Source organism: Pollachius pollachius (assembly GCF_949987615.1).
Source record: "Pollachius pollachius genome assembly, chromosome: 1".
In the NCBI taxonomy this organism is placed as follows: Eukaryota; Metazoa; Chordata; class Actinopteri; order Gadiformes; family Gadidae; genus Pollachius; species Pollachius pollachius.
The window spans coordinates 30,072,425-30,099,725 of NC_136934.1; the positions used below are offsets into that span (position 1 = coordinate 30,072,425).

The window sequence follows — 27,301 nt, forward strand, 5'->3', positions numbered from 1 at the left end:
ACTATTGTTTTAATTAATGTATTATCACATGAAAATAAGAATTGTTGTGTTTTCTTTACCTTATAATTACCTTTAAATAATTATTTTTTTCAATGAATATCTGAAGAGTTTAGATGCAAAAGCCTCTAAGTCCGTCTGACCACTTTTCTTCTAAATTACCATTTTTTATCAGGCTTCTATGTTCAAGTTCTGTCATTTTGTTTTAAAGGCAATTATGCGGTTATTAGTAAATGAATAAAACATTTTTTTTTCAAAAGCGTAACTTTTTTTCTTTTTGTTTTTTGGACCAAATTAAATTCTCTTTTGCGTCAAAACCAGCTAAATCCACAGGTACTTTTTTGGCAAAAACCTCTAAATCGACTTCTTTGGTAAAAAAGTAGTAAAATCACTTAAGATGCATCAAAAACACTGAAAATGGTGAAAGCTAACACAATCAACATGAAATTAAACCACTGATTCTTGAGAGTCGGGACAAAACATGTCCTACATAGAAATGTCTAATTTATATAAAAAATAAAGAAATTCATCATGATTGACATACTTAAAAAGTTAAATGTAAAGGAATTGTATATACCTATGTGATTTTTAAAATATACTTTTTTATCTTTTTGGGGAAAATTTGTTTAAATGTATGGTCAGTGGTTAGAAGGTCAATGTTATTGCACTTGTCCTCAGCAAGAGGTCAAAATGTTGACCATCCCAAAAAACTTTAAAAAATCTCTACAGTTGCGAAAACATATATATCAAATAAAAAAGAAGGGGTATAAATATAAAAACAATGCATGAAGTGAAAGTCAAACAATATTTTCCATAAAAATCTGCCTATCAAAGTTGTGTCATCAGTTTCTGTCAACTCCGTCAGATTTTCTTATAAGCCACAATAAATCAGGAAATAGCATGGTCAGCTATATCCCTGAGGACCCCTTTTCATCTCCCTGTCTGTGGTGAATGCAACACTACCACAAATGCTCTGGTACGTTTTACATTTTTTGATATTTTAGACAATCAATGTCAATATTGCTATGGTCACAGCTGGACCATGTCAATACCATATTTCTGTTAAGATACTTTTTTAAAACCATAGAGGATTGAATTTAAGCATTTTAGTGTAGTTATTGGGACACTTAGCAACTGAGTAAAAACTAGCTAACTGCAGTGTACAATACATGTTTTGGCGGGAAAATACATGTCCTTACGTCAACTCCGTCAGGTTTTATGTCTGACGGAGTTGACCTATAAGCTGACGGAGTTGACAAATCCACCAATAACCTCTTAATGTGCTAATATATCATTTGTGAATATAGTAAAGGGTTAAAATGTTATTTCAGGGTTACATTTACACATAAATGTACATACATAGCATGCATTACATTATTTAACCATACACATCTGACTTGTAGAGAAGGGGCAGGCAGTGGTCTGCTTATTATTGTATAACGTGTAACTTTCCCAGCACATATACATATATATGTATATCTCTACATATATATGTAGAGACAGAGATAGAGAGAGATGAGAAGCCAGTGTGTAGATTTTCATAACATCTGGTTATGAAAACTACATCCCGCACCTTGAGGATTTTACATCCATCCATCCATCAATCAATCATGTCAAGTAAATAGAAGTTTAAGTAAAATTTTCATTATTTCAATTTGTATTGTAGGAAAGCATGGCTAGACAGAAATTGTCAGTTGAGGAGCAAAGGAGAAGAAATAGAGAGTACCAACGAAAGAGAAGGGAAAAATTAAACAGTGACCAAGAGAGCAAACATGCTATGCAAGAGAAGGAAAGACAAAGGTGGAAGAAGAGAGTTACAGACAATAAAGTAATTCAAATAGACGAGATGGGAGACAGGGCAAAGAGGAATTGGAGAAAGTATTGGAGTGAGGCACAGAAAAGGTCCAGACAGAAAAGATCCAATGAAGATGCAGTGCTGGAGGCTCCCACCCCTCCAGATAGTCCGCAAGATCAGAATATTCAAGAATACAATGCCAGACACAGCAGACAGTCTCTCAGACAGGAAAGGAAGAGAAGTTAAACGAGAAAAAGGCATTCAAGAGCAATAAAAACTTTGAAAGAGAAGCTTAAGAAGGTAACAAAGCAAAAAAAAAAAAGACAAAAAGAATATCTTGAGGAAGAAAGGCTACAATTAAAACACCACTTGAATCCCCAGGCACAGAAACAAAGAAGATGCTATCAGGAAGCAAAATTAGGAATCCAAAAATCAAGAAAGCCCTTCTATTCCACAACATCCTAAGGAGAGAGCTGAAGAAAAACAAACAAACTCCTGGGCCAAGGCGTCAGGAACCAGCACTAAGTGTGTCATCAGGCAAGATTCTAAAAAAGTATCGTCTCCTTCACCAAATCCACCAGTTTGGGATAACCTACAAGTTAATGAGAGGAAAGAAACAGACAAAGAAAAAGACAACATTCCTAAAGGGTATAACAGAGACTGTTAAGGATTTCTTCCTGAACTCTCCACATGTGACCACCGATAAGACTGGCACCATCACTAGGAATAAGATGAAGCAGAAGAGAATGATCCTGACAAACTCCATGATCAACCTCCACACTGATTTCCTCATAAGGAATCCCACTGTGAAGCTGAGCTATTCTTCTTTCTGTACTCTGAAGCCATTCTATATTACAGCACCAAAAGCATTTGATCGAAAGACATGTCTGTGTCAAAAGCATGAAAATGCATACTTAATGCTCAAGGTCCTTAGAATATCTGGTGTTGTGAAGTCAAACAAACTGGATGACAGTTTTCAATTAGTTTGTTGCTCTCCAGCAAGTGAGGCCTGCCTTGTTCGCACCTGCTCACGATGTCTAAACAAAGGTACAGTTACAACCCAAGAGCAAGACAAAATCCATGTTCAGTGGAAGCAGTGGGATAGAGTTCAAGAAGACACAGTCAATGGAATCCACATCAACACTAAACTCGTCCAACACAGTGGCAGTCTTTCAGAGCTCATCGAACTCTATGAGCAAATACTCAGAAATGAAACCACAACACATGTGTGTTTAGTGCAAAACCAGTCAAAAGCATACAGAAACACTTGAGACTTGTGAAGAAAGTACAGCAATTGTTCACGTTGACTTTTCAGAATCCTGGAGATGCAATTATCAATCTGAAGTACAGGCCTGCCATTTTGGACAAAATCTGCCACAGATAACGCTACATACCGGAATGTATTACATTAAGGGTGGAAAGGCAGGGTTTTGCACACTTTCAGAGTCAAAGAGACAGGATGCTGCAGCAATCTGGACACACATGGATCCAGTCCTAAAAGATATCAAAACGAGATATCCGCAGGTTACCACCGTGCACTTTTGGTCTGATGGTCCAAGTAAACAGTATAAGAACAAGAAGAATTGTTTCCTTCTGTCTTGTATCCCCCCTACACTGGGGTTTGAAAGAACAACATGGAACTTCTTCCCCACTTCCCATCATAGTGAAACTAATGGGAAATGCATCACCAGTCCAATTAAGAACACGAGAGATCTACAGCATAGCCCCTGATGTGATGGACTTCATAGAGCGTGAGCATGTCCGACGCCTGTTGCTCAAGGCACAAGTGCAGGTTAGACAAAAATGAAATCTTAAGTAAGCTAATTGAACCTGATTCTAAGCTACAGATTTTGTGCTGCAGTATTGTTGTTAAGGAATGTCAATTTAAGATCACGACCAGTATGAAGTAGGCAGTGCAGGGCAATAACACATCCAACACACCCAACCACACACACACACACGCACACACACACGTGCACACACACACACACACACACACGCCACTTTAAAAAAGAAAATCAGGATGAAGACCAAGTAAATGACTACTGACAAAGTAGGAAAGGAAGAGAAGAGGTGGATGAGGAGAGCAGGAAGTGGTGTAGGGGAGGTAGATAAAAACAGAGGGGGAGGAGGGCCCCTGGTTTCCCTTATTGTTTTTTTGATAGTTGGAAACGGTGTATGTGCAATATGTTTATTATAATTTGCTTTACAGTAAGTTCAATACTCTAATAACAAGGAGTAGTTTTAGTAGTAGTGTTTAAAAAGCACATTTGTTCAATAATCAGCAATGCACACACATTTTTTGTCAACTCCGTCAGTTTTTCGTCAACACCATCAGATCTTCGTCAACAGTGTCAGATGTATGTTTTTGTTAATTTTTTGGTGAAAAAAAAATTCTTCCTTCAGTTTATGTTGTTTTTGTAATAAAGGCCAATCTGATCTACATCCTCTTGTGTCTTATTTATTTAAGGAATTTGTTTTTACAATATTGAAATTAAAAAGAAAGTTTGAAAATGCAAATATTTTGAAATCTGGGTTTTCAGAATAGTGTGAAATCACAACTTAAGTTTATATATTGTATTTTAATACATATCAGAGTAACTAAACACTATTACAACATAATTCAGAATTTTAGATTCTTGTTGGATTGGAAGAATTACAATTTTATACTTTTTAGTGTGTCTGATGGAGTTGACACAAATCCAGTTCTGAAGGGAAACATGTTTATTTGTTAAAAGTGTGTTTTTATTCAGAACCTGTTCCTTTACATGGTTAAATAGCTAAGACCTTTCTCTGCAGAAACATATAACTCTAATTAATATAGTGTGCGTTTAAAAAAAATGTTTTTGAAAACGTGTTTTGTCCCGACTCTCAAGAATCAGCAAAACATTTCTAAGGGGGTTTGGTGTGTGTGGATGGGGGTCGTGTAGAACATCCATATTATTGATATCCATGTTCCATACTAATTTTCGGATGACACCTGCAGTCGTGTACTAGTCCTAACCCATTTATCTGCAGTCACTAAACAAAGGCAAAAGGCCCCAATATATAATAATAATAATAATAATAATAATAATAATAATAATAAAGAAACAGTCGCAAAGCATAACTTCAATGCCCCAAAATGCCAACACATTTTTTTTTAACAATAACAGAAGTTAATTACATTCAAAATACCTGCAGTATAGCCTACAAAAATATATCAAATTATAATATAAAAATAGGAGGTAGAAATTAATATTTTTTTTGGCCGTTTTTACGATGTTTTTTTCGGCCGTTAGCTGTCACAGGGACAGGTCGTCCATTTCGTCAAAATCCATGACCATCAAAATCCAAATCGAATCGCTGAAGAATATAAACGTAAATGTACTGTGTTTTTGATATCTGACAGCTCGGCTTGGTTCTAAGAGCGTAGAGGCTTTTGTTGACAAAGGGAAGTGGTGTTTAGAGGTTTTTGCCTACAAATGGAGATTTCAGACCAGGAAAAGAGTGGTATATAGCGGGTTTTGACACGAAATTATTTGATTAACGTATACTACGTGTGGAGAGCATTCACTCAATGTCTTTATCTCATTTTTGACGGAGGTGTCGTTTAGAGGCTTTTGCATCTGAACTCTTCATCTTCTGGCACCACACACCAGTACAGGAAACCTCAGCTTTCCCTACAACGTTGTAAATCAGGGGTCTCAAACTCAACTTACCTGGGGGCCGCTGGAGGTAGAGTCTGGGTCAGGCTGGGCCTCATCAAGTATTCCACAAAAAAAAGGAGCACAACTGACCCAATCTAAGTTAATGATCGGGCTATAATTAGATCACGTTGGCTATGTAATCGCTAACAACAGGGGACATTTCATAGCGGTTGGTGGAAACCGGGACATTTTAGCGTCCTTTGGCTTTTGTCGGGACTCAGGACACGCAACTCAAAATTGGGAGTGTCCCGGCAAAACCGAAACATCTGGTCACCCTATCACAAGCAGTGTTGGTAATAACGCCGTTTAAAAGAACGGCGTTAGGTAACGCTGTTATTTTTTCAGTAACGGGGTAATCTAACCAGGGGCGTAGGAATGAGTTTAACATTGGGGGGGACACATATCGGAAACCTGACAGATCCGATATAATTTTTAGGTGGGACAAATACGCCTGTCTGCGATATTGGAGGGGACACCTCCGTCCCCCCCGGTTCCTACGCCCTTGAATCTAACTAATTACTATTTCCGTCGTTACAACGCCGTTACCGTTACTGTACGAAAAATGGAGTGCGTTACTATGAATTGAATGAATAAACTGAGTAATCCGAACGCACCCCTGGCTCCAATCACAATCTGCTAGTGAGGAGACCGGGGGGGTTAACAACGAGATAAGCGATTATGATTGGCTAAGGCATGTTTCATGGTAGCCAATCGGAGCCAGTGTTTTTACACACAAGCCAGGACACGCGCGCCACACTCACACGCAAACGCACACACCAAACAGATTTGATGAAGCAGCAGAAATGGTGAGTCCAGAGCAATCCGATGAAAAGTTGGCATTTTCTGTAGTATTCGGCAGATGTTCCACAGCCTTTGCAACCAAGCAAATTGAAATTCAGGCCCCATCCACACTAACCCAGGTAAATGTAAAAACGCACATCCGCAATGAAAATGATCTCCGTCCACACTATCGTTTTCATATCGTTTTCGGAATTTTTTGCATCCACGTCCCATACTGAAATTATTTTGATAAACAGTTGTTGTCATGGTTACGTAACTCCGCCACGCCTCTCTGTTTAGATTACAGGCGCGCGATCAGCTGATATTTACAGTTGATCAGCTGGTTAATCATTTTCGACCCGGTCTTGTCCGTCTTTCAGGTTTTTTACCATCACTGAAGAACATCAAGTACAGCGCTCGCCTCCGGCGTTGGAGCAACGAATATGTTTGAGCCAATATGTTGAGTTGGTTCTGGAGATAAATTAGTACATTGTACAGAGAGATCATCATTTGCATTTCACCTGCTATTTTTTTGATGAGCGTCTTGGTCTCAAGCGCAAGCTTGTGGCAGTGTCATGGCAACCGATCGTCATCGTTTCTGAAAGCCTCCGTCTACCCTGTCCATACTACAACGCGAACCCAGCGTTTTCACATTTATATTTATGCATTTGTAGATTTACCCGGGTTAGTGTGGACGGGGCCTCAGTTGGAAGCATATCAGGGACTTGAATGGGCAGTTCAACCATTCAACACATTAAGGCCAAGTGAAAACTGCTCAAAAAAAAACAAATTCTTTGAAATATAGCAATTTCTTTTTTTTACAGTAACGCAAATAGTTACTTTCCCTGGTAACTAGTTACTTTTGTTATAGAGTAATTCAGTTACTAACTCAGTTACTTTTTGGAACAAGTAGTGAGTAACTATAACTAATTACTTTTTTAAAGTAACGTTCCCAACACTGATCACAACTGATAAAAAAGCGTGGCAAGCCACTCAGCAAAAATGTGCGTTTGACAACAACGCGCGGGCTGCACTAACACTAAACTTTGATGTCAAGTAGGGGGCCACAAAATATCATCCCGCGGGCCTTAATTGGCCCCTGGGCTGCGAGTTTGAGACCCCTGTTGTAAATGGAGGGTTGAGGAGGGGGTGTGCAATCTGCGACCTCACCACTAGATGGCACTTAATCCTACACACTAGCTACTGATCTTTAGCATTGATGTAACTAGAAGCACATATAGACATATTAGCGCACAATGAGAAACCTTGCTCTCTTTATTGAACATCGGAGAGCTAAAGGACAGGAATGCTTTTGAATGTAGGCTTTTTAAAAGCCAGTAGGGGACTTGAAATGATGTTCTTAACCTAAGAAAAAAAAAAATATATATATAGAGGTAATACAAGCTGTTCTGACAATGTCCAGAACTTTGTGTATCTAAGGATAATATAGCTTACAAAGCAGATTTATTAATATCAATGACTTTCATATGCATAATGTAATGGGTGGGCTTCACTGATTAAATCATGCAACATTTTTATATTTTTATTTGTGGCCTGGGTATGATATCCTATAACCTGTCCGGGATCAATAGTATAGAGTGTCTTATATTACACATTATATCATGACAATATATAGAATATACATATAGATAGATAGATAGATAGATAGATAGATAGATAGATAGATAGATAGATAGATAGATAGATAGATAGATAGATAGATAGATAGATAGATAGATAGATACGTACATAGATAGATAATAATAATAATAATAATAATAATAATAATAATAATAATAATAATAATAATAATAATAATACATTTTATTTAAAGGCGCCTTTCATGGTTCTCAAGGACACCGTACATTCAAAACAGATAGAAGAATACATGGAAGGATAGATAGATAGAGATGGAAAGATAGATAGAGAGAGAGAGAGAGAGAGAGAGAGAGATGGATAGAAAGATAGATAGATAGATAGATAGATAGATAGATAGATAGATAGATAGATAGATAGATAGATAGATAGATAGATAGATAGATAGATAGATAGATAGATAGATAGATAGATAGATAGATAGATAGATAGATAGATAGATAGATAGGTACATTGATGGATAAAATCTTTGTCAATATTTGTCAATACTGATTGGACATTGCGCTGTGCAGCTTTGTCAGCTTTGTTGCTTTATAACAACCAATGGGGCTGCACCAGGCAGCTGCAGGGGGCATTACTGGCCAGGCCAGTAAAGGCCCTTGCAGGTAGGCTTGAAAAGTTTTTCATTGAGGATTTGGAACCGTCCCTAATGTGGCTCTATTTTCTGCATCAGGTAAGCTGCCCGGGTTCAAGGTGACCAGAGTTCATGTCAGTCCTGGAGTGTTTCTGGGGTGCCTCCGCGGCCCCCCGTCTCGTCCCTTGGACGGGAGTGGCATTGTTGTGTGTACTCCTTCTAGAGAGAGTGCTCATCCAATCCTGCAACTGGAGACCGCTGGGGCTCTGGCTCTGGGACAAAATGGCTGCCCTGAGATCCGTGGCGCTGGGGCCGGTCACCTGATACCCAGGCCAAGGGCAGCCGGCCGCACATCCATGGAGAACAGGATCGACACCGACAAGAAGACCACAATGCTTGACATTTATTTTCGATATGTGTGTTTGTGTTTAGATTTCTTTGTTACCACTGCCTCCCACTCTCATAATCAACCTCAAGATAAACACAGTCTACTTGTATAATGTCTTTCAGCAGGTGCTCAAAGCAATTCCAATGTTTATCATTCTTCCATGATGCACTCTGATGGGGATCAGGAGCGGCTCTTGCGCAAGAACCCTTTCTCTTCCCCTACCCTCGTCTCTTCCTTCTTAGCGTCGTTATTGTATGCCTATGTCTCGCTGCACTCTCTTAGCAAAGGATGTGCTACTGTCGTACAGTAGGCTCATGTTGTTTAACCAACCCTTGCTGCAAATAACTGTGTCGTGTCATCAGTAGCGCCCCCAAGGGGGGGCCATGTGGGCACGGAAAAGGACAGCCTATTTAATTACAAATCGTCTGAGACATGATTCAACAAATAGTTAACACAAATAAGACTCTTGTGCTCCAATAATGTCATGCTAATCAGATAATAGGTAACATTAACTGTAAGGTAAGAAATCAATGTATATCACTACATTCCTCCACTCTCATAATGACATAGTTTCAACTAGCCAATACTACAACAGCAAAATATAATTTCTATAAGTCAGTCATATCTTTTGGTTTTGTCTTGGGTTGTTGGTGTGGTTTTATTAGTAACACTGCTGATGCTGCGACCTTGACCTGTTAGAAACGACAGACAGCAGAGGGCGATACAAGACAGAAATCATCCAATTACAAAAACCGTAGGAGTAGAAACACTCTGCAAGCACACTAATCGACTAATCTACTTTTAGGTTTAACTTACAGAGTGAGGCAGCATCTGCCTGCGTTCTGTGAGCATCTAGACGGCGGTTTAACCTGTTTAACGTTGACACATGTTTCTGCTAGAATCACTGACTGTGCCTTCAGCCCAAGCACCTCTACATCCACCTTTAAGGAGGGATTTGTCAATCGAGCTAGACATTGGTAATTGAGGCACAGGCCTATCTACTGTAGCTGATGCGTTGGGTGTATGCACACACCGCTCCTTCCCTCCTACTCCTCCCCTCACCCCCTCCTCATCCTCCTTCTCCTGCCCTCATCCCCTCCTCCTCTCTTCCTCCCCATCTCCTCCCCTCAACCCTCCTCCTCCCCCCTCCTGCTGAGCGGAACAGAAACACGCTCACCGCCTCGCTACCCTCCCACCTCTGTGGCCTTACTACAACACACCTCTTATCATCGCCAGGATCCCGAACCACAACCACGCCAAACTCTAACGTAGTGAAAAGGAATCGAATATGTCAACATCTGGAACATCTTCTACTGCACGACTTTAAACAAGGTATGATGTGTTTGATTGTTAAGCGGCACTTAGTGTTTGGCGCCTCGGTTCTAAATTGTGTTCTTAATGGAGCGTCACTTCTTACATAGTGTCAATCACACAAGGACTTAACCATGAATGGTCTAATAGGTCGTGGTATCTTCATAAAGAGTCTGATTATCAATAGCCTTTTCCGTTATGCTGCGCTTTTTTAGAGCTTCCGTTAAACCATCAAGAGCTTATTACAACAGATCAACACAATTATAAGATACATTATTGTCATGAAATCCATGGTAAGGGTGGTTTGATGATAACCTTGGTCAAGCATTACCAGGTCTTTATTTTAACACGCTACTTCTACAAAAAGAAAAACGTAGCGACTCCGACCAAACTATACTGCTAGCTACAGGACCACCCTTTTAGTCCCGAATCACGATCGTTACTTCCATACTTCAGTGCACAATGTTTTTTTACTTTGCAATGTAGGTATACACAGGTATACAACGAATCCTTTGTTTATGCTTATCTGTGTTTTTCATTTGTGATAAAAGTAAATTGGCACCGAAAGTTCAGAAACCACGTTTCCCCAAATTAGGACATGTTTATAAAGGTTTCCACTATTCTCATGCGTTGTGCTTAATACATTATTAAGTGTTTGAAAAAAGTTGTATGATGAAAGGCAAATCAACTACAGGATCTATTGGGCTATATAAAGCCTTATGCATAAATAAAGTGTTAGAATATACAGTATAGTGTAACAGAGAAGAGGGAATAAACTGGAAGTCGGAGAACGTTTGCAATGGGTCGTCAATAGATCGAGAATGCATATAACTTAATATAGGTATGTTATGAAGAGAAGAGAAAGCCAGAATGGTGCTAGCAGGGCAATGCACCTGACAGCAGAATAGACAGCGCCAGCCTCTGAAAGATGATCCTCACATAGGCTCACAAATAATGAGAGCTGCACTTTTTATCAGAGGGCTGGGGCTCAGCACCATGTGCATCTTCCCCACTAGGTTACAACTCAGGGAAGATGTATATCCCTGGATACACACACACACACACACACACACACACACACACACACACACACACACACACACACACACACACACACATATATGTACAAATAAATGCTTGAATACACACAGTGACAGGCTTATAGTCCCGCACCCCCACATACACACACGTCTCTACACTCTAGCGGTCGGCTTAGCTCAGGAGGTAGAGCGGTTTCACTTGTAACAGGACGGTTGCTTGTTCGATCCCCGGTTCCTCCTAGCTGAGTGTCGAGGTGTCCCTGAGCAACACACCTCACCCTAACTGCTCCCGACAAGCTGGCTGTCGCTCTGCGTGGTTGTCTCCGCTGTCGGTTAGTGTGCATTAACCGTTGTAAGTCGCTTTGGATATAAACGTCTGCTAAATGTAAATTGAAATATACACTTTAGTTGACTGGAGAGAACACCTTGTCGGAAAGATTTTGGCAGCCGCGAAGAATAAAGGGATGCGGAGAATCTTCCGGATGGAAGTGCAGTATTAGTGGGTTAAGCAGATGCATTTGAATATTCTTTGTCCAGAACAGACAGTCTGTCCTCGGATGTTAAGTCCCATAGAAACAGATGAGAGCTCTCTGCTCAACATCATTACCTCATTAGGGCTCTGCCAGCCAGGGGAGATGTGTGTGTGTGTGTGTGTGTGTGTGTGTGTGTGTGTGTGTGTGTGTGTGTGTGTGTGTGTGTGTGTGTGTGTGTGTGTGTGTGTGTGTGTGTGTGCATGTGTTTGTGTGTGTATGTGTGTTTCTTCTGCATCTGTTTTGGTCTTGTTTCTGTCGAGCAGCTCAGCAAACTGTGACATAGTGTTTTTCTCAGTGAATACCGGATGGAGAATGTCAATTTCCCAAGGGTCACTTCCTGGTCTGGAGTTACTGATTGCTTATTTGTTGTCATTGGTAATAGCTGTACAACAATCTTCTTTTTCCTCAATTTCCTCATAGTGAACAGATTACATGGGGGCTGTCACTACTGAGGACCCAATGTACGCTGTCTCTCATCCTGGTGGACAGGGTCCTCAATTTAAAAAAAATATGGAATGTTACATTAGACTACACACGATAGTAATCAATAAGATTGTTATTTTAACCAACTAAAAACTGCATGGAACAAAGGTACCCAAGTAAACAGTGAGGGATTGGTCAACGTCAATAAAGTTACGGTGTGAGGGACCGACATGGTCACCCCGAGTGGGATACGTATTCACTGGACTGGAGAGTGTGGACAAGTACGAGAGGTGGCAATTCCGTTTGGAAAAATATGTTTTATTTCCTTAAAAAAAAGTCCAAAAATAAATTAATGTTTCAAAAAGCTTTTAGCAACTTAGCACTTAGCAAAGCATAGCATACTTTAGCATAGCATAGCAAAACTTTAGTACTGGCCTCCCATCAAGCCAGCACCTACCCTCACTCACCCCCAAAACAAAATGAGACACCCCTTAAATAAGCAAAGGAATTAGTCCCAATTGGACCCCCTACACACCCTACTGCGGCGTATTTAAAATTCCAACAATCAGTTTCCTGATTAGGGAGAGACAGTGAGAAGGGGTTTCACTTTCTCACATTTCCCTCCTCCTCTGGAGTCTCGCCAACAGGGTGGCATGACAAAAAGTCTGCCAATGTTCTGCTGCCCGCTCAGTACTGCACTGTGAAACGGTATGGCTGCAGTGCCAAGAACCAGCAGGTGATGCGAGCCTGAACACAGTTTAACTAAGCCTCTAACACAGGTTCACCTCTTATCTGTGGACAGACTCTGACAGTTTCTTATTGGTGGACAGACTCTGACAGTTCCTTATTGGTGGAGAGACTCTGACACTTCGTTATCGGTGGACAGACTCCGACAGTTCCTTATTGGTGGACAGACGCCACCCTCTCCTAGCTTGGGGATGGCTGCCCTGGGCCAGGTCACGAGCGCTACTGGTGCAGGTTTTGGGGCCGGTGCAGGTGCATGTGCAGGTGCCGATGCCGGAGCTGGTGCTGAAGCTGGTGCAGGTGCCAATCGTACAGGTGGAGGCCTCCGTTCAGCCTCGACGTCCTCCCTGAGCTGATTCAGCTGCATCTGGACACTCCTCCAGTGCAGCTCGTGCTTGGACGCCTCCCGCTCCAAGAGCTTACGCACGGTGGTTAGGACGGACCCCTCCGCCCGATGCTTGGTCCCCACCATTGTCGTCTAATAGCTCTTCCTCCTCTATCTCCAGTAGATCACCACTGGACAGCCTCTGTCCCATTCTGCGCCAGATTTGACCTCGTCCTCGCTGTCCACCTCTTCCTCGTCTTCCCCCAAAAACGAGGGGTGGCAATTTGGTTTGGAAAAATTAGTCAAATAAAATTAAGTTTTATTTCCTTAAAAAAAAAGTCCAAAAATGAGTTAATGTTTCAAAAAGCTTTTAGCAACTTAGCATACTTTTAGCATACCATAGCAAAACTTACTGGCCTCCCATCAAGCCAGCACCTACCCTCACTCACCCAAACCAAAATGGCCCGTCAGGCCATACCACTAACATGGGGGAACATTTCCTGGCCAAGGCTAGATGGACTGACATACTGCCCCCTACTGCAGCATAAGTACAATTCCAACAATCAGTTTCCTGATTAGTGAGAGACAGTGAGAAGGGGGTTCACTTTCTCACATACGGGTTAATAGTTATTGGGACCTTGTATCATGGTTGATATTTGACATATAGGCCTACATGATCATTGTTGTTTAAATGGCTAAATAATCCCACACTTAGGTTACTACAGTTTTAACCATAATAAATATCCTCATCCTTCACAGAGAGTAGAAAGTTGTATCTTCATTTATGTTGAGATCTTGTTATTACAGCTGTAAATTGGTATGGTAAAAGGCCTTCTCACCTTAACCTAATAACATGTCTCATAATGGACAAATCAAAATCAAAATGAGTCGATTTATTGAATTGTTGTTGAATTAGTATAACATATTTGGCAAATATTTGATATTTGATAATAAGAGTGGGTGGAGAGGCAGAAATGCACTTGCAGTCAGTACCTTTTAACTTGCATCACTGATCAAATATACATTTGTTTTTTATTATATTACTGTTTTATAAGATAAGATTGATAGACAGTACTTTATTTATCCCGAATAATATTATTGTGCAATAGTCACAGTACAAAGAGTCACACAGAGAAGAGTATCAGCTGGTGCAATAACAATGACCAATGTCTTCAATGACCAGGATTTACTGACCACGGCCAGGGCTCATGTGCATGTGTATACCTGTTCACTATGATTAAAGACACTGTATAGTGGGTCCTCACCAGTGACAGCCCCCGTATACCCTGTTCACTATGATGAAAGGCAATGTATAGTGGGTCCTCACCAGTGACAGCCCCCGTATACCCTGTTCACTATGATGAAAGGCACTGTATAGTGGGTCCTCACCAGTGACAGCCCCCATATACCCTGTTCACTATGATGAAAGGCACTGTATAGTGGGTCCTCACCAGTGACAGCCCCAAAATACCCTGTTCACTATGATGAAAGGCACTGTATAGTGGGTCCTCCCTAGTGACAGCCCCCTTATACCCTGTAAATTATGGGAGACAGTGCTACATTCTGTCATTGTTGTTGAACTTAAAATAGGTCGACCTGATATCAGAAGTGAAAATTAAAGCAGTGCTGCTTTTTAAAGAAAGTATTTAAAGAACACACAGATCAACACAACGTTCGAAACTATTCTTTTTCTTTTTTGAGCAATGTTGGATATTCCACAAATATTCACCCTCTGAAATACAGAGATGTGACGTGGGGCCCTACAGACCACCGGTCCCCATGTGTCGGAGCATACTGTACCTGCTGCACTCCTCTCTCTAGAGCCATCGTTTGGTCAATCTTTCTACATAGCAGCCTAACGCAATTGAACCCGGTATTAAACACGCATCAGAATGTTCCCATTGATATAACATTCAAAGTGCAGTAAAGTGTAAGTGTGCAAGCGTATCTTGTTAGTTCTACAATAGAGAAAAGCAGGTAAAAGAATAAACTCCGGTGCGGGTGTAACAAACATAGACTGTACAAAGTACAGCAAAACTAACATGTCTTTCTCCTCCCTCCTCCCTCCCTCCTCCTCCCACCCTCCTCCCTTCCCCAGACAGTCCCATGGGAAATAGCGGAAGGTCGGCGGCAGAGTGGAGATGTTCTCAAAGAGGCCTCCTCCAGGTGAGTTTCTCAACACACAACACACAGAGAACACAGAACACACACAAAACACAGAACTCGCACTACACACAAACTCACACAACACACAGAACACAACACACAGAAAACACACAGAACACACAACACACAGAAAACACACAACAACACACACAAAGCACAGAACACATAACACACACAACACATACAGCACACACAACACACACCACACACAACACACACAACACGCATAACACATACAGCACACACAACACACAACACACACACAACACATGCAACACACACAACACATACAATACACACAACACACTCAACACAGAGTACACGTTGAGGAGTGCGACCGGCCCTCTGTGGCCCATAACTGAGGGTCCTTATGTTCTGGAGGACCAAAGGGACACATTTTTGAAGTAAAACCGATTTACTGTAAATATTAGTTTTTATTCTGTACTATTGTGCATTACACCAACCCAAGTCCCTGGGTCCCTAGATATTCTGGTGTGGATGGGACCAGAATGTTAGTCTGGACACATGAATGAATGAATGCTGAATTTATTCTGCAGGAAAGGGCATGGGAAGGGAATGTGTTGGGGGGTTTCCACATCTAGCCTTCTAAGTTAAGATTTGTAGAGCATAACTCCAACTGCTCTGTACATGTCTTGGAAAGACTGGGCTGCTGGAATAAAACTTGAGAGATGGAAGGATAGATAGATGTCTTGATGGATAGAATAATATATGGATTGAAAGATAGATATCTGGATGGATGGAAGGATGGCTGAAAATCTGGGTGGATGTGTTTATGGTTGGATGGATGGATAAACGTCTGCATGGATGTTAGATGTGCTGACCTAACCTCCTCAACCCATGGAAAAAACTTTTATACATGTTTCAAATGATCATATAATACTTGCTAGAATATGTGCAGCGTTGTGTGTTTGTGTGTGTGTGTGTGTGTGTGTGTGTGTGTGTGTGTGTGTGTGTGTGTGTGTGTGTTTCATTGTAAATGGATGTTGTATAGGTTCACAACCTTATATTGACATGTCTGCCTCTCTTTCGGCGCATGTATGCTAGGGCGCCTGCACTGCGCTAACCACTGCAGTGCTCCTGTCCCATTAAACACATCAGAAACTGAAGTGCTGTTGGAGCCATCTTGGCTCTACGGAGCGGTGTACCACCGTTTCCCTGACTCTCCCATATACCAAGATGGACACCAGTTTCCTTCTTTCAGCACTTTGCTTTGCTCTCTGAGCCTCACAGAGGCAGTTGCCATGACAACATGGAAGGCAGCTATTGGGTTACATCGCTAGCGACCCCTGAGTATCTGTGAATACAGAATGCCTAAACGTTGGCCAATAACTATGTTATAAATGTGGAGCCCACTAAAGGCAAATATTCTGTTACCCACTTTAATGTAAAATACAGGTTTTGACATATGCACCTTCACAATATTATTCTAGAGGATGTAATCTTAGACAGCGTCTTTGCCAGAGCGTAACAGGAGAGTGGAGCTGCCAGGGACAGGTTTCTGGGCATTACACAATGACATTGCTACAGGATGACCTCAGCGTTTTAGCAGTGGATGCACGGGACGGGTGCTGCTGAATGGAGAGGCGGAGGGAGGGGAGAGTGAGGAGAGAGCAGGAGGGGGAGAGAGAGGGGCGGCTGTGTGGGATGCTCCACTTCACTGTGGGAGTCTGAGAGTACAGAAGCATGTGAGATTCACCTTTACAGGGAGACGACCACCAGCAGTCGACGAAACCACCTGAAATCTGTGGCTGCGACATCACCATCCGGTTTACGGAGCATTAGTTTGTCATGATGACTGTTGCCAGAGACCTCCCTGATAAGTGCTTATCACTGCTTCTGCCTCTTCACCGGAAAAAACGACAACAACAACAAGGACTTGATGCAACTCATTTGAGAAAGAGACTAACAGGTATTTCTGTGAAGATTAGGAACTGAGTGATTTCAATGTTTGACCAACATATTTTCATATCATCTCATGTGGAATGACTACCATCCTTATTCCCTCTGCATCTACGTCATCAATCATATTTCCCCTTTTCTCAAAGTCACACACTGCCATCTGTCCACTTCATCTGTCTTCCACCCTCACTTTCAAGTTTTTTAATATACAGCAGTTTTCTGTCCTTTGCTTTTAATCTCATCGCACCGTTGGAGGTTTCCTCGTGTCGCAGACACACTAAAGCCTCATCCTGGCTATCAATGATGTTGGTCCATAAAAATGCACTTGTTAATGTGGCAGTGTCACCAGCCACCGGTGTACTGGACGTCTGGTTGCTTGTTGTGCTATTCTGTCTTTTGTCCGTGTTAATGTGTGTGGTCAAGTGGTTAATAGGGACTTGCGTTCCCAATAGTATACTAATGGTGGATGTCCTTGTCATGGTTCACTGAGACAGGAATCAATCCTAGCGGCGCCAGCCTAACTTGTCATCTTCCACAATAATCGTAGTGTTCCCGCGTATCCCTAAATATCACTCATCATCAAAACGTGTGCATGTGTGTGTATTTGTGGGTGTGTGGGTGTGTGTGTGTGTGTGTGTGTGTGTGTGTGTGTGTGTGTGTGTGTGCCTCATCTAATTGATTAGGTTAGCCAACGTTTGTAGTCCTTTCCCTGAGACCCCTGCAATACTAATTATAATGTCGGTTGAATTGCATACACCAAAGCCGCTATCTGTGTTACTGTTGTCTTCTTTCAGGCCTTCGTTTTGATTGTGTGGAGACAAGGGTATCGACGGAGCTAAGGGCACCTGCTTCCTCCAAACGAGGAGAGCAGCGACTAGCTTGATACTAGAACGTGGTGACATCATCCTTCCTGAGCTAACCCCTCAGCCCCCAAAAGTACAAAATCTGGATTCTGATTACTAAGCTACTGAGAGACAGTATTATGGTATAGAGTGCAGTATATTTGTCTTTAAAGGTTGGCACACCTCATCTTAAGTGAAATCCCTCGTTCTCTATCTTTCATAGACTTCAGCTTGATCAGGGTCTTGCTTGCGATGCAGTGTCGTCATCGGGACTTTAGCGATGCCCTTGAGTCCAGGAGCGATGGGACATCGTAAAACGTTAATGGGGAGAATCAGGGCAGCAGGCGAGAGATGGTTTTTGACAGGGAAGGTATGGGTCTGGAAACATACCAGCCTGTTTATGTTTTATTCTGATCTGCTCTACCAGTTGTTGACAAGACTATAGCATACTCTAGTTGTGTGCGTCTGTGTGTGTGTGTGTGTGTGTGTGCGTGCGTGCGTGCGTGCGTGCGTGCGTGCGTGCGTGCGTGCGTGCGTGCGTGCGTGCGTGCGTGCGTGCGTGCGTGCGTGCGGGTGAGTGTGGGTGTGTGTGGGTGTCTTCTGGCACGCGCCTCTTGTCTTTTCTGTGGATTTTAAATGCAGACTTGGCTTCTGCCAGTAAAAGAGCAGGCAAAGATCTCCCCAAGGCCTGAGAGTCTTAAATAAAACACAGCATAATGATCTTCAAGGCAGTTTGAGAGGTTGCACAAGGACACAAATACACAAAGTCATGCAGAGGTAGCTTTTGAAGAATATATATCATAAGCTTTCTGATGCATTGATGAATACAGAATGTAAGTAGGTAAGTTCTATGAGCCCGTCATCATCTCATAATGTGAGCCACCACGGTTTGGAGGAGAGGGACAGGAAGAGATCATCCGCAGAATCATATTTGGTCAACAATAACACAATGTGCAGTAGGACACACACTTGCTAAGCCCCTGAATAAGTGTACTTTACTGTGAGACAATTACTAAACAGTTTCTTAAAGTTTGTTATTGTATAGCTTGACCAAAATCGAACTTATTTGTTTTATTTATTTCTCATTAACAACTCAGATGGTGTTTCCTGAACTGTAGGTAGGAGGCAAACTGTTAAACTGCACCAACACACAGCAGAGAGCAGGGACTGAGCTGCATTTCGTCTCACCACATTGACCTTCGTACCTACGCTTCTTGTTGTAACCCTCGTTAGTGTGGACAGAAAGAGCTACAAAATGCTGCATCTATAGAGCCTTAGATCAAGACACAGGAAACCACAGAGGGTGTTGTGTGTGTTTGTGTAAATATGCCTGTTGTTGTGTCTATGCACGCACATTAGCGTATGTGTTTGTGTTGGTGTGTGTTTGTGTTGTGTGTTTTTGTGTTGGTGTGTGTTTGTGTTGGTGTGCGTGTGTGTGTGTTTGTGTGTTGGTGTATGTGCTTTTGTGTGTACTTTTGTGTGTGTGTTAGCATTTATATAAATATGTGTATCTGTGTGAGGTACTTTGCAGAAAAAAGGGCAGCCATTTGATTTTGAAAAGCTCATCAATATTAGAGGAGGAGACGGGCCTTGTGGCAGACTGCTGAGGTGGATAACTCACGTACATCATCAGCACAAACACAGGCCATGCTGGAAGCACACAGCATGGGCCGGGGGAGGGAGGGGACCTGATCCAAGCAAAGTGATTTAGTCACAATTACTGTATTGAGAACATACAGCGAGTGTGGTACACTACACTGTAGAGGGGGCTCACCTTTCTGAGAGGATTACTGGGGCAAAGCTAGTGCCAACCAGAAGAGGTTATCATGACCAAATACAATAAACAGACAGTATATGCTACACGTGAACCTCCTAAGATGGCACAATTTGATTGTTTCGCTAACTCGGGATATCGGGAAATATCCCAATATTGAGATCTCAAACTCGGTCACACTAATAAAAACAAATAAACCGCTCATAAAAACATAGAAATCCCGGCAAAAAGTGTTATCTTGTTTATTTTTGGAGTTTTTTATACTACTCGTGGCTACCTCAGGCTCCGTGAATAATTATTAAAGGTCCCACGGCATGAAAATTTCACTTTATAAGTTAATAAATATGAGTTCCCCTAGCCTGCCTATGGTCCCCCAGTAGCTGGAAATGGCGTTAGTGGTAAAAACGAGCACTAGGTATCCTGCTCCACCTTTGAAAAATGAAAGCTCAGACACTCCGATTTCGAATTTTGCCCAATATGTCGTCATAGGGGGCCAGGTTACCTCCCCCTTTCTGCTTTGCCCGCTCAGAGAATTTGACCCGCCAATGAGACAATGAGCTACGACTGTTGTACACTTCTTTGTTATTTGGATAACCGTGGTGCCGCCGGACGGTGGTGCTTCGGCAGTGGGCAGTGGGGCTCCGGCGGGAGACAATCGCGGTCAACATCGTGGGCAACAATCCCTTTCTCCTCCATGTCATGGTTCAGTCTACTTCAGATTGATGTGGAAGTGGAAGAACTAGAGACTTCGGAGAACCCGACGCATTCTTTTGAGATTCATAATATCGTCTGGAGGGGCACACAGCTTTTGGCCGGGATAATATGTATTAAATGATATAGATATCTATGTATAATATGATATTATTTAGATATAGAGCTCCAGGAATGTTCTAGAATATTTACAGAACACGGCCAAAAGCTGTATGCGCCTCGCCATTGAGATACATCCACTGTAAACGCGAGTGCATGGTACCGTGGCTGCAAGCTGCTCAGGGCCACACCCCCACCCTCCACCTTGACCCGCCTCTAAAAAAGGGCATGTTTGTGGAAAGGACATTGTGGGACTGGCTCGAATTTCTTAAACATCTTCAAATACTATATTAAGGGCCCACTAATATAAGCATCCATAAAGTAGCATGCCATGGGACCTTTAAATATACCTATCCAAAAAAATGTAACCCTGTTGTGCCACCTCGAGTGGTCGGGCACACGGACTGTAGGTGTTTTGGGCTGTTGGTTAAATTGGAAATATTATTCATTCTCCTATACAATCATGTTATTATTGTATTCACAATACTTAAAAAATATCATTACGTTTTGTTGAACCTCCAACCATAGATAAATAATTGATTTACAGTGGTGACTGACTGTGTGTGTTTGTCTTTATTACCATATAAATTAATCAATGCAGGGCACTTTTATATTCATGTCCAGGAATTCACTGACTATCCCCCTGCACTGATACATAATGTATGGCGAGGAATAAATATAGGCTTTGTGCTGTCTGGTAGTCTGACCGGTCTGTGTGTTCACAGAGGAGGAGAGAAGGGTGCGGGCCAATGACAGAGAGTACAACGAGAGATTTCAGTATGCGGTGAGTAAGGCCAAAGTATACTACTCCGACTCCGTTATCCGTAAGCATGGACGTCTGGTCTCGATCGCTGTCTGCATGGACTTCTGATTTCAGTTATGATTTTAGCACATGCAGCTTGTGATTACATATGCTTCCTCTGTCTTTGTCCTCTTACCTATAAACAGAGTAACTGCATCGTGACATCAAAGTACAACGTCCTGACCTTTCTGCCCGTCAACCTCTTCGAGCAGTTTCAGGAAGTGGCCAATACCTACTTTCTGTTCCTGCTCATCCTGCAGGTATGGGAAGGAAGTTTGCATATCCATAGGTGTGTAAGAGGGATGTGAAAGCAATATGTCTAAGACTGTGTGTGTGTGTGTGTGTGTGTGTTTGTGCGTGTGCATGTGCGTTTGCATGTGTGTGTGTGTGTGTGTGTGTGTGCGTGCCTGCGTGCGTGCATGGTGCGTGTGTGTGTGTCTGTGTGTGTGTAGTTGATACCTCAGATATCCTCCCTCCCCTGGTTCACGACCATAGTGCCTTTAGCTCTGGTACTGAGCATCACTGCAGTGAAGGATGCCACAGACGACTATGTGAGTGTGGACACCGACAGAGCCAATAGAGCCACCATGAACACTAATAAACTACAATGGCATGCCATTCAAACACAAAACAAATAGTATGCCTCTACATATTGTAACACTTCTAATCCAATTAATGCTTGATAATATCTTAAATGTGTCCCACAGTTTCGACATAAAAGTGACAACCAAGTGAACAACCGTCAGTCTCAGGTCCTCATCCCTGGCTCGTGAGTTGCCTGTAAACAGCTTATTGTTTGCTTATTGTTAGCCTATTGTTAGCTTATTTTTAGCTTGTTATTCGCTTATTTTTAACTTATTCTTAGCTTGGCTTCTGCATTTCTTCCAAACCTTTAGCATGTTAGCAGTTGATTTGTTGCCCCCTCTGTATCATCGGAGCTGCCTGTGCTATTAACGTCAATACTCAATACTCTGCTCATAATCTGCTGTTCTGTCTTTTCAGTCTTCAGAACGAAAAGTGGATGAATGTTCGAGTTGGGGATATTATTAAACTGGAAAACAACCAGTTTGTGGCAGTGAGTGTTTTTCATCTTTTCAGTACATCTGGCGACTATATTATTACTTATATTATTACTATATTATTATATTATATTACTATATTTCCTAAATTTCTCTGCTGAGATGAATAAAGTATATCTTATCTTATCTTATGATTTATTTATCTCATACAAACACATGGTGACAAAACAAAACATGAATCTAATGGAAAACCTCACTACACACTTTTATACAGATGTGCTACTGTTACCAAAGTACACACATACCACCATAATTTAAAATAGTAATTGAATCAAATCTATAGTCCTTGCTTTGTTAGACGTTGCTAACTACAGCTACAGCTCTAATTAGTTCCTTTTCAGCAAACAACCCTAGCCATAAAAGTGTCATCATGGATTATTATTATAAGTGGCTTCTCACAATCCTCACTGTGTCATCAAGCTCCCTGCTAACTGGGTGCTAATATTGTTATGGTATCATCTGGAGGGAGAGATACTAATAGAGGTTATTGTTGTCTTCTCCCTCCAGGCTGACCTGCTGCTGTTGTCCAGCAGCGAACCTCACGGCCTTTGTTACATTGAGACTGCTGAGCTTGACGGGTCAGCACACACACTCACTCACAAACACACACACACACACACACCAGAGCTGAGGACTGCCGCAGTCTGCATTGCCAATGGTTAAACGACGGCCTGTGTGTAGCGTGTTTCTGCTGTGTGTCTTCCAGAGAGACCAACATGAAGGTGCGTCAGTCAGTGCCAGTGACCTCTGCGCTGGGAGACTCAAACAACCTGGCCACGTTTGATGGTGAGACTAAATGGAGGGAGGGTGAATCGGTTTTTCGGCTGATCCATTATTTTTGCATTTAATTCTGTAGGTTAGCGGTTCCATTGATGAGCAGAAGGAGGTCAACACTTAAGCGCTCACATATTTTCCATCCTTGACTATATGCCGATATGTCTCAGCAAAACAAATAAACGCACACACAGAAAGGTACATAAAGAAATGTATTTCCCCCTTACAAAACAACCGCTTCCACCACCCACTGATAAACACAATGCAGCAGTCTCATATCACAATAAGGCCACCCACACACACACACACACACACACATGTGAACACACATACACTCACACACCTGCTTGGTAAAGTGCATTACTTCAGCAAATCAACTCACCCACATTCTGCCACATATCAAGTTCCTAGTCGCTGTGTGTGTCAGTGTGTGTTTGTGTTTGTGTGTGTGTGTGTGTGTGTGTGCATGTGTGTGTGCATGTTTTTTTTTGTGAATGTGTTAGCGCCTGCATAAGCACTTCCTTGTGTAACAAGCCCAGTTCAGATCAAGGTTTCATAACGAAACTGCTTGCAACTGGCAGCTGCTTGCAAAAGAATCCCAAGATGACGTTGTGAAACGGGACTGTTCCCGTGAAGCCGTACGACGCACTGCAGCCGTAGAGACCGGGTGCTGATGCTGGTGTTATGCCAGGAGTCTGAAGCTGTCGATGCACCGACTCATCCAAATACAAAACACAAATGAATGAATTTCACCTGGAGAGAGACTAAATATTATAGGTAAACTAATAATTTGCTGCGCTTCTTGGCAACTGGTGGCATATTTAATTGCAAGACTATCCAACACATAGATTCATATTGAATGCAGGGATCTCAGGACGTGATGTAAAGCTCATCACATACTGTTAAAAAGCACTGTACACCTGAACAGAGCTTTTCTCCAGTTCTCCCATGAAGACTCATTCACCAATAAACGTGAATAAAGATTTATTTTGAATGATAACATAAGAGAATATTTTGCATGATAAGTCTTTGGCGTGAGCCCCGTCACGGATCTAGGATGACGTGTGGACTCGGCATATCCTGCCAGGACTAGCAGGGGCGGAGCCTTCCCCAAAAGAAAGGACGTAACACTGGAAATAAGTGATGACTCAGCATGTCCTGCCAGGACTGGCAGGGTCGGAGCCCACCCCCAAAAGATGGGATATAGCGAAAGAGAGTAATGAGAACATACATTCCCGCCGTAGAAAAGGGGGCAAGGATTTATACTGCTTCTGGAAGATAAAAGGCAAACCCAATGTACAACATATTAAGAGTCAATCATATACCACATAGAACAGTTGAGCTTAAAATACCATCAGCGGGATCAGTGAAAATTTAGAGCACTCTGCAGCTGTTGCTGCAGCAAGCCTCGAGTGCTTTCGTGTTGTACCACCGACGTGGTCAACGCACTCTTTGGGGTTGCTGCGGCGACCTTGAGTACTTTTATGTTGTACCACCGATGTGGTCAATGAACTCACGAGTGCCCGTGTTGTGCCACCGAAATGGTCAATGCACTTTGCGTGTTTGATGTTGTGCCACAGACGTGGTCAACGAACTCACAAGTGCCCGTGTTGTGCCACCGACGTGGTCAACACACTCACCGGGGTTGCTGCAGCGAACATTGAGTGCTTTCGTGTTGTGCCACTCACATGGTCAAAGAACTCACGAGTGCCCGTGTTGTGCCACCGACATGGTCAACGCACTCACCGGGGTTGCTGCAGGCTAACCTTGAGTTTTTATAGCCAGATCTTACGTTATAGATTGAGTAACTGATAACCACCACCACCAGTAGTTGCAAACATTTTAAATATACCTTAACCAACGTTGGAGAGCATGTTGTTGATTCTCGAAATAATGATGGTTACGCCTGCCCCTAAGCTATCGCTTTTAGACCGTTTTAAGAAGATGGAAAAGTGCCTTGAAGAGAAAGTGATGTCGGCGAAAGCCAGGCCCTGTGTAGAGAAAAATATCTGAGTAGGTGACGTGTATTCCCCTGGACACATAAAACCATAGAACGCTGTGAGAAACACTGTCTCGAGTAATACGTTACAATAAAGATGGAATATCCCAGCTCTGAGAGAGCACACTAATCTATTCAAGATATGAAGAGTGATAGGAGAGCGTTTGTCTGGTACTTTTGGCAGTGACTTAGAAATACCCTTCAGTAGAAGACAAATTGCGGGAGTCGAAAATAAACTAGGAAAGCCAGGATCCTGGCATCTTGCATAAAATTGAATACCAGCTAAGTTTCTACGAATAGAAGACAATTTTTGTCTACGGGATTCCAGGCAGTGGACGATGAAAGCGCAGACAATGGGGACCGACACTGGGAAAACTGATTCGCGCATGGAAATGCAAAATAAATTAAACAAAGACCATGCATAGCTATAAGCTTTAAGGGTAGGCGGCGCTAAAGCTTTTGCCATGAAGATACAAGCGGAGTCTAACAGCGAATTTAAACTGTTGCCTAATCCAACCAGAGTTCGTGAAAGGGTGGGCTGAGTATGGGATCTGCATTCGCTGCAGGGCATAGGCGTCTGAATTCCTGAAAACGGAAACGAGAGAGAATCAGCTAGAACATTATAGTGACCGGGTATATATTCAGCATTTATGATGAAATTGAGAGTAACGGACTACCATGTTAGACGTCTGAGCTGAGACGTAATGGTAGGGCATGCAGACCGCTTTTTATTAATCATTGCCACCACTGCTTTGTTATCGCAGAACATGGTTATGCGTTTACGGCGTCATGCTCACAGAACGCTAGCAGCCACGATTGGGTAAAGTTCGAACAGCGCAGACGACTCGGACCCGAGGGCGAATGTGTGAAATTCAGCTGGCCATCTTTCGGCAAACCATTGCCCTTGGAAAAAAAAACCGAACCCAACCAAGGGAGACATATCGGTAAATAGTTCAAGAGAATCGGATGATTTGGGCATGTCATTATAAAAGAAAGATATACCGTTCCAATTAACAAGAAGAAACTACCAGAATTTGAGACCTGCAGCCTTCGTTGAGGTATATTATGTCGTTCAGTTTTGGGACCGAATGGGCCAGAGTTAGAAGGCGAGAGATGAACGAGCGGCCTTGTATAATGCACATGGCGAAATTGAGGTGGCCTAGGAGGAAGAGCATTCTGCGTTTATTAACTCCAGAAGTAATTTGAAACGAATCGGAAAAAGATCTGATCCTCTGTTAGTTTCTCATCAGGGCGGGATGCTGGCATCCTATCGGAGTCTAAGCAAATCCCTAGGAATTCGATTGAGGTGACTGGGCCCTCCGTTTCCTTTCAGATAGGGGGACGCAAATTTCAATGAATACCCCCTTTAGAGGGTCCAGAACGCTTGTTTGATTAGATGGAAAGATTAGCAAAAATTAGCAAGAAATCGTCCTGCAGATGTAAAACGAATGGCAACCGACATACGTTTAACATGATCCAGCACAATGCCTCGGATAACAAATTTAAGAGGTGGGGACTGCTCCTACACCCAAATGTTAACCTGACTCCAAAATAGAATTTAGCTATTTCACTCCGAAAAGCGGCCAATCGGAACGATGAATAGGCATGATTTTAAAAGCATCCGTAATGTTGGCTTTAGCAAGCCAACATTACGGATGCCTGTGATTTTAATTAACGCAATTCTGCGGTCGATGGTGGCATAGTACAAAAAATATGGTGCTGGTGGGATACATTCGTTGACACTAGCGATAGAGTCGGAGTGAGGAGAGGACATGTCAAAAATAAGACGTTTTTTCCCTGAGTATCTCCGAGTAGCAACACCGAGAGAATTGATACGGAAAAAAGAGAAAGGAGGAGAACTAAATGGGCCAATAACATAT

At 42.3% G+C, this 27,301-nt stretch overlaps 1 protein-coding gene across 3 annotated transcripts in view; it reads left to right on the top strand.

The window, feature by feature from the left end:
• The first annotated feature begins 10,084 nt into the window (after positions 1-10,084).
• atp8b2 (ATPase phospholipid transporting 8B2) overlaps positions 10,085-27,301 on the top strand; it is a 40,098-nt gene continuing 22,881 nt past the window's right edge. For 2 of the 3 annotated variants that reach the window (XM_079735687.1, XM_079735688.1), the window contains exons 1-9: positions 10,085-10,211; positions 15,354-15,421; positions 21,493-21,551; positions 21,716-21,829; positions 22,022-22,120; positions 22,277-22,338; positions 22,572-22,644; positions 23,156-23,226; positions 23,355-23,434. In XM_079735687.1, coding sequence (XP_079591813.1) covers positions 15,397-15,421; positions 21,493-21,551; positions 21,716-21,829; positions 22,022-22,120; positions 22,277-22,338; positions 22,572-22,644; positions 23,156-23,226; positions 23,355-23,434 — 583 coding nt within the window. In that variant the 5' untranslated portion in view covers positions 10,085-10,211; positions 15,354-15,396. Of the gene's footprint in view, positions 10,212-15,353; positions 15,422-17,146; positions 17,352-21,492; positions 21,552-21,715; positions 21,830-22,021; positions 22,121-22,276; positions 22,339-22,571; positions 22,645-23,155; positions 23,227-23,354; positions 23,435-27,301 lie in introns of all 3 variants that reach the window. The other variant, XM_079735686.1, reaches the window with a different exon arrangement.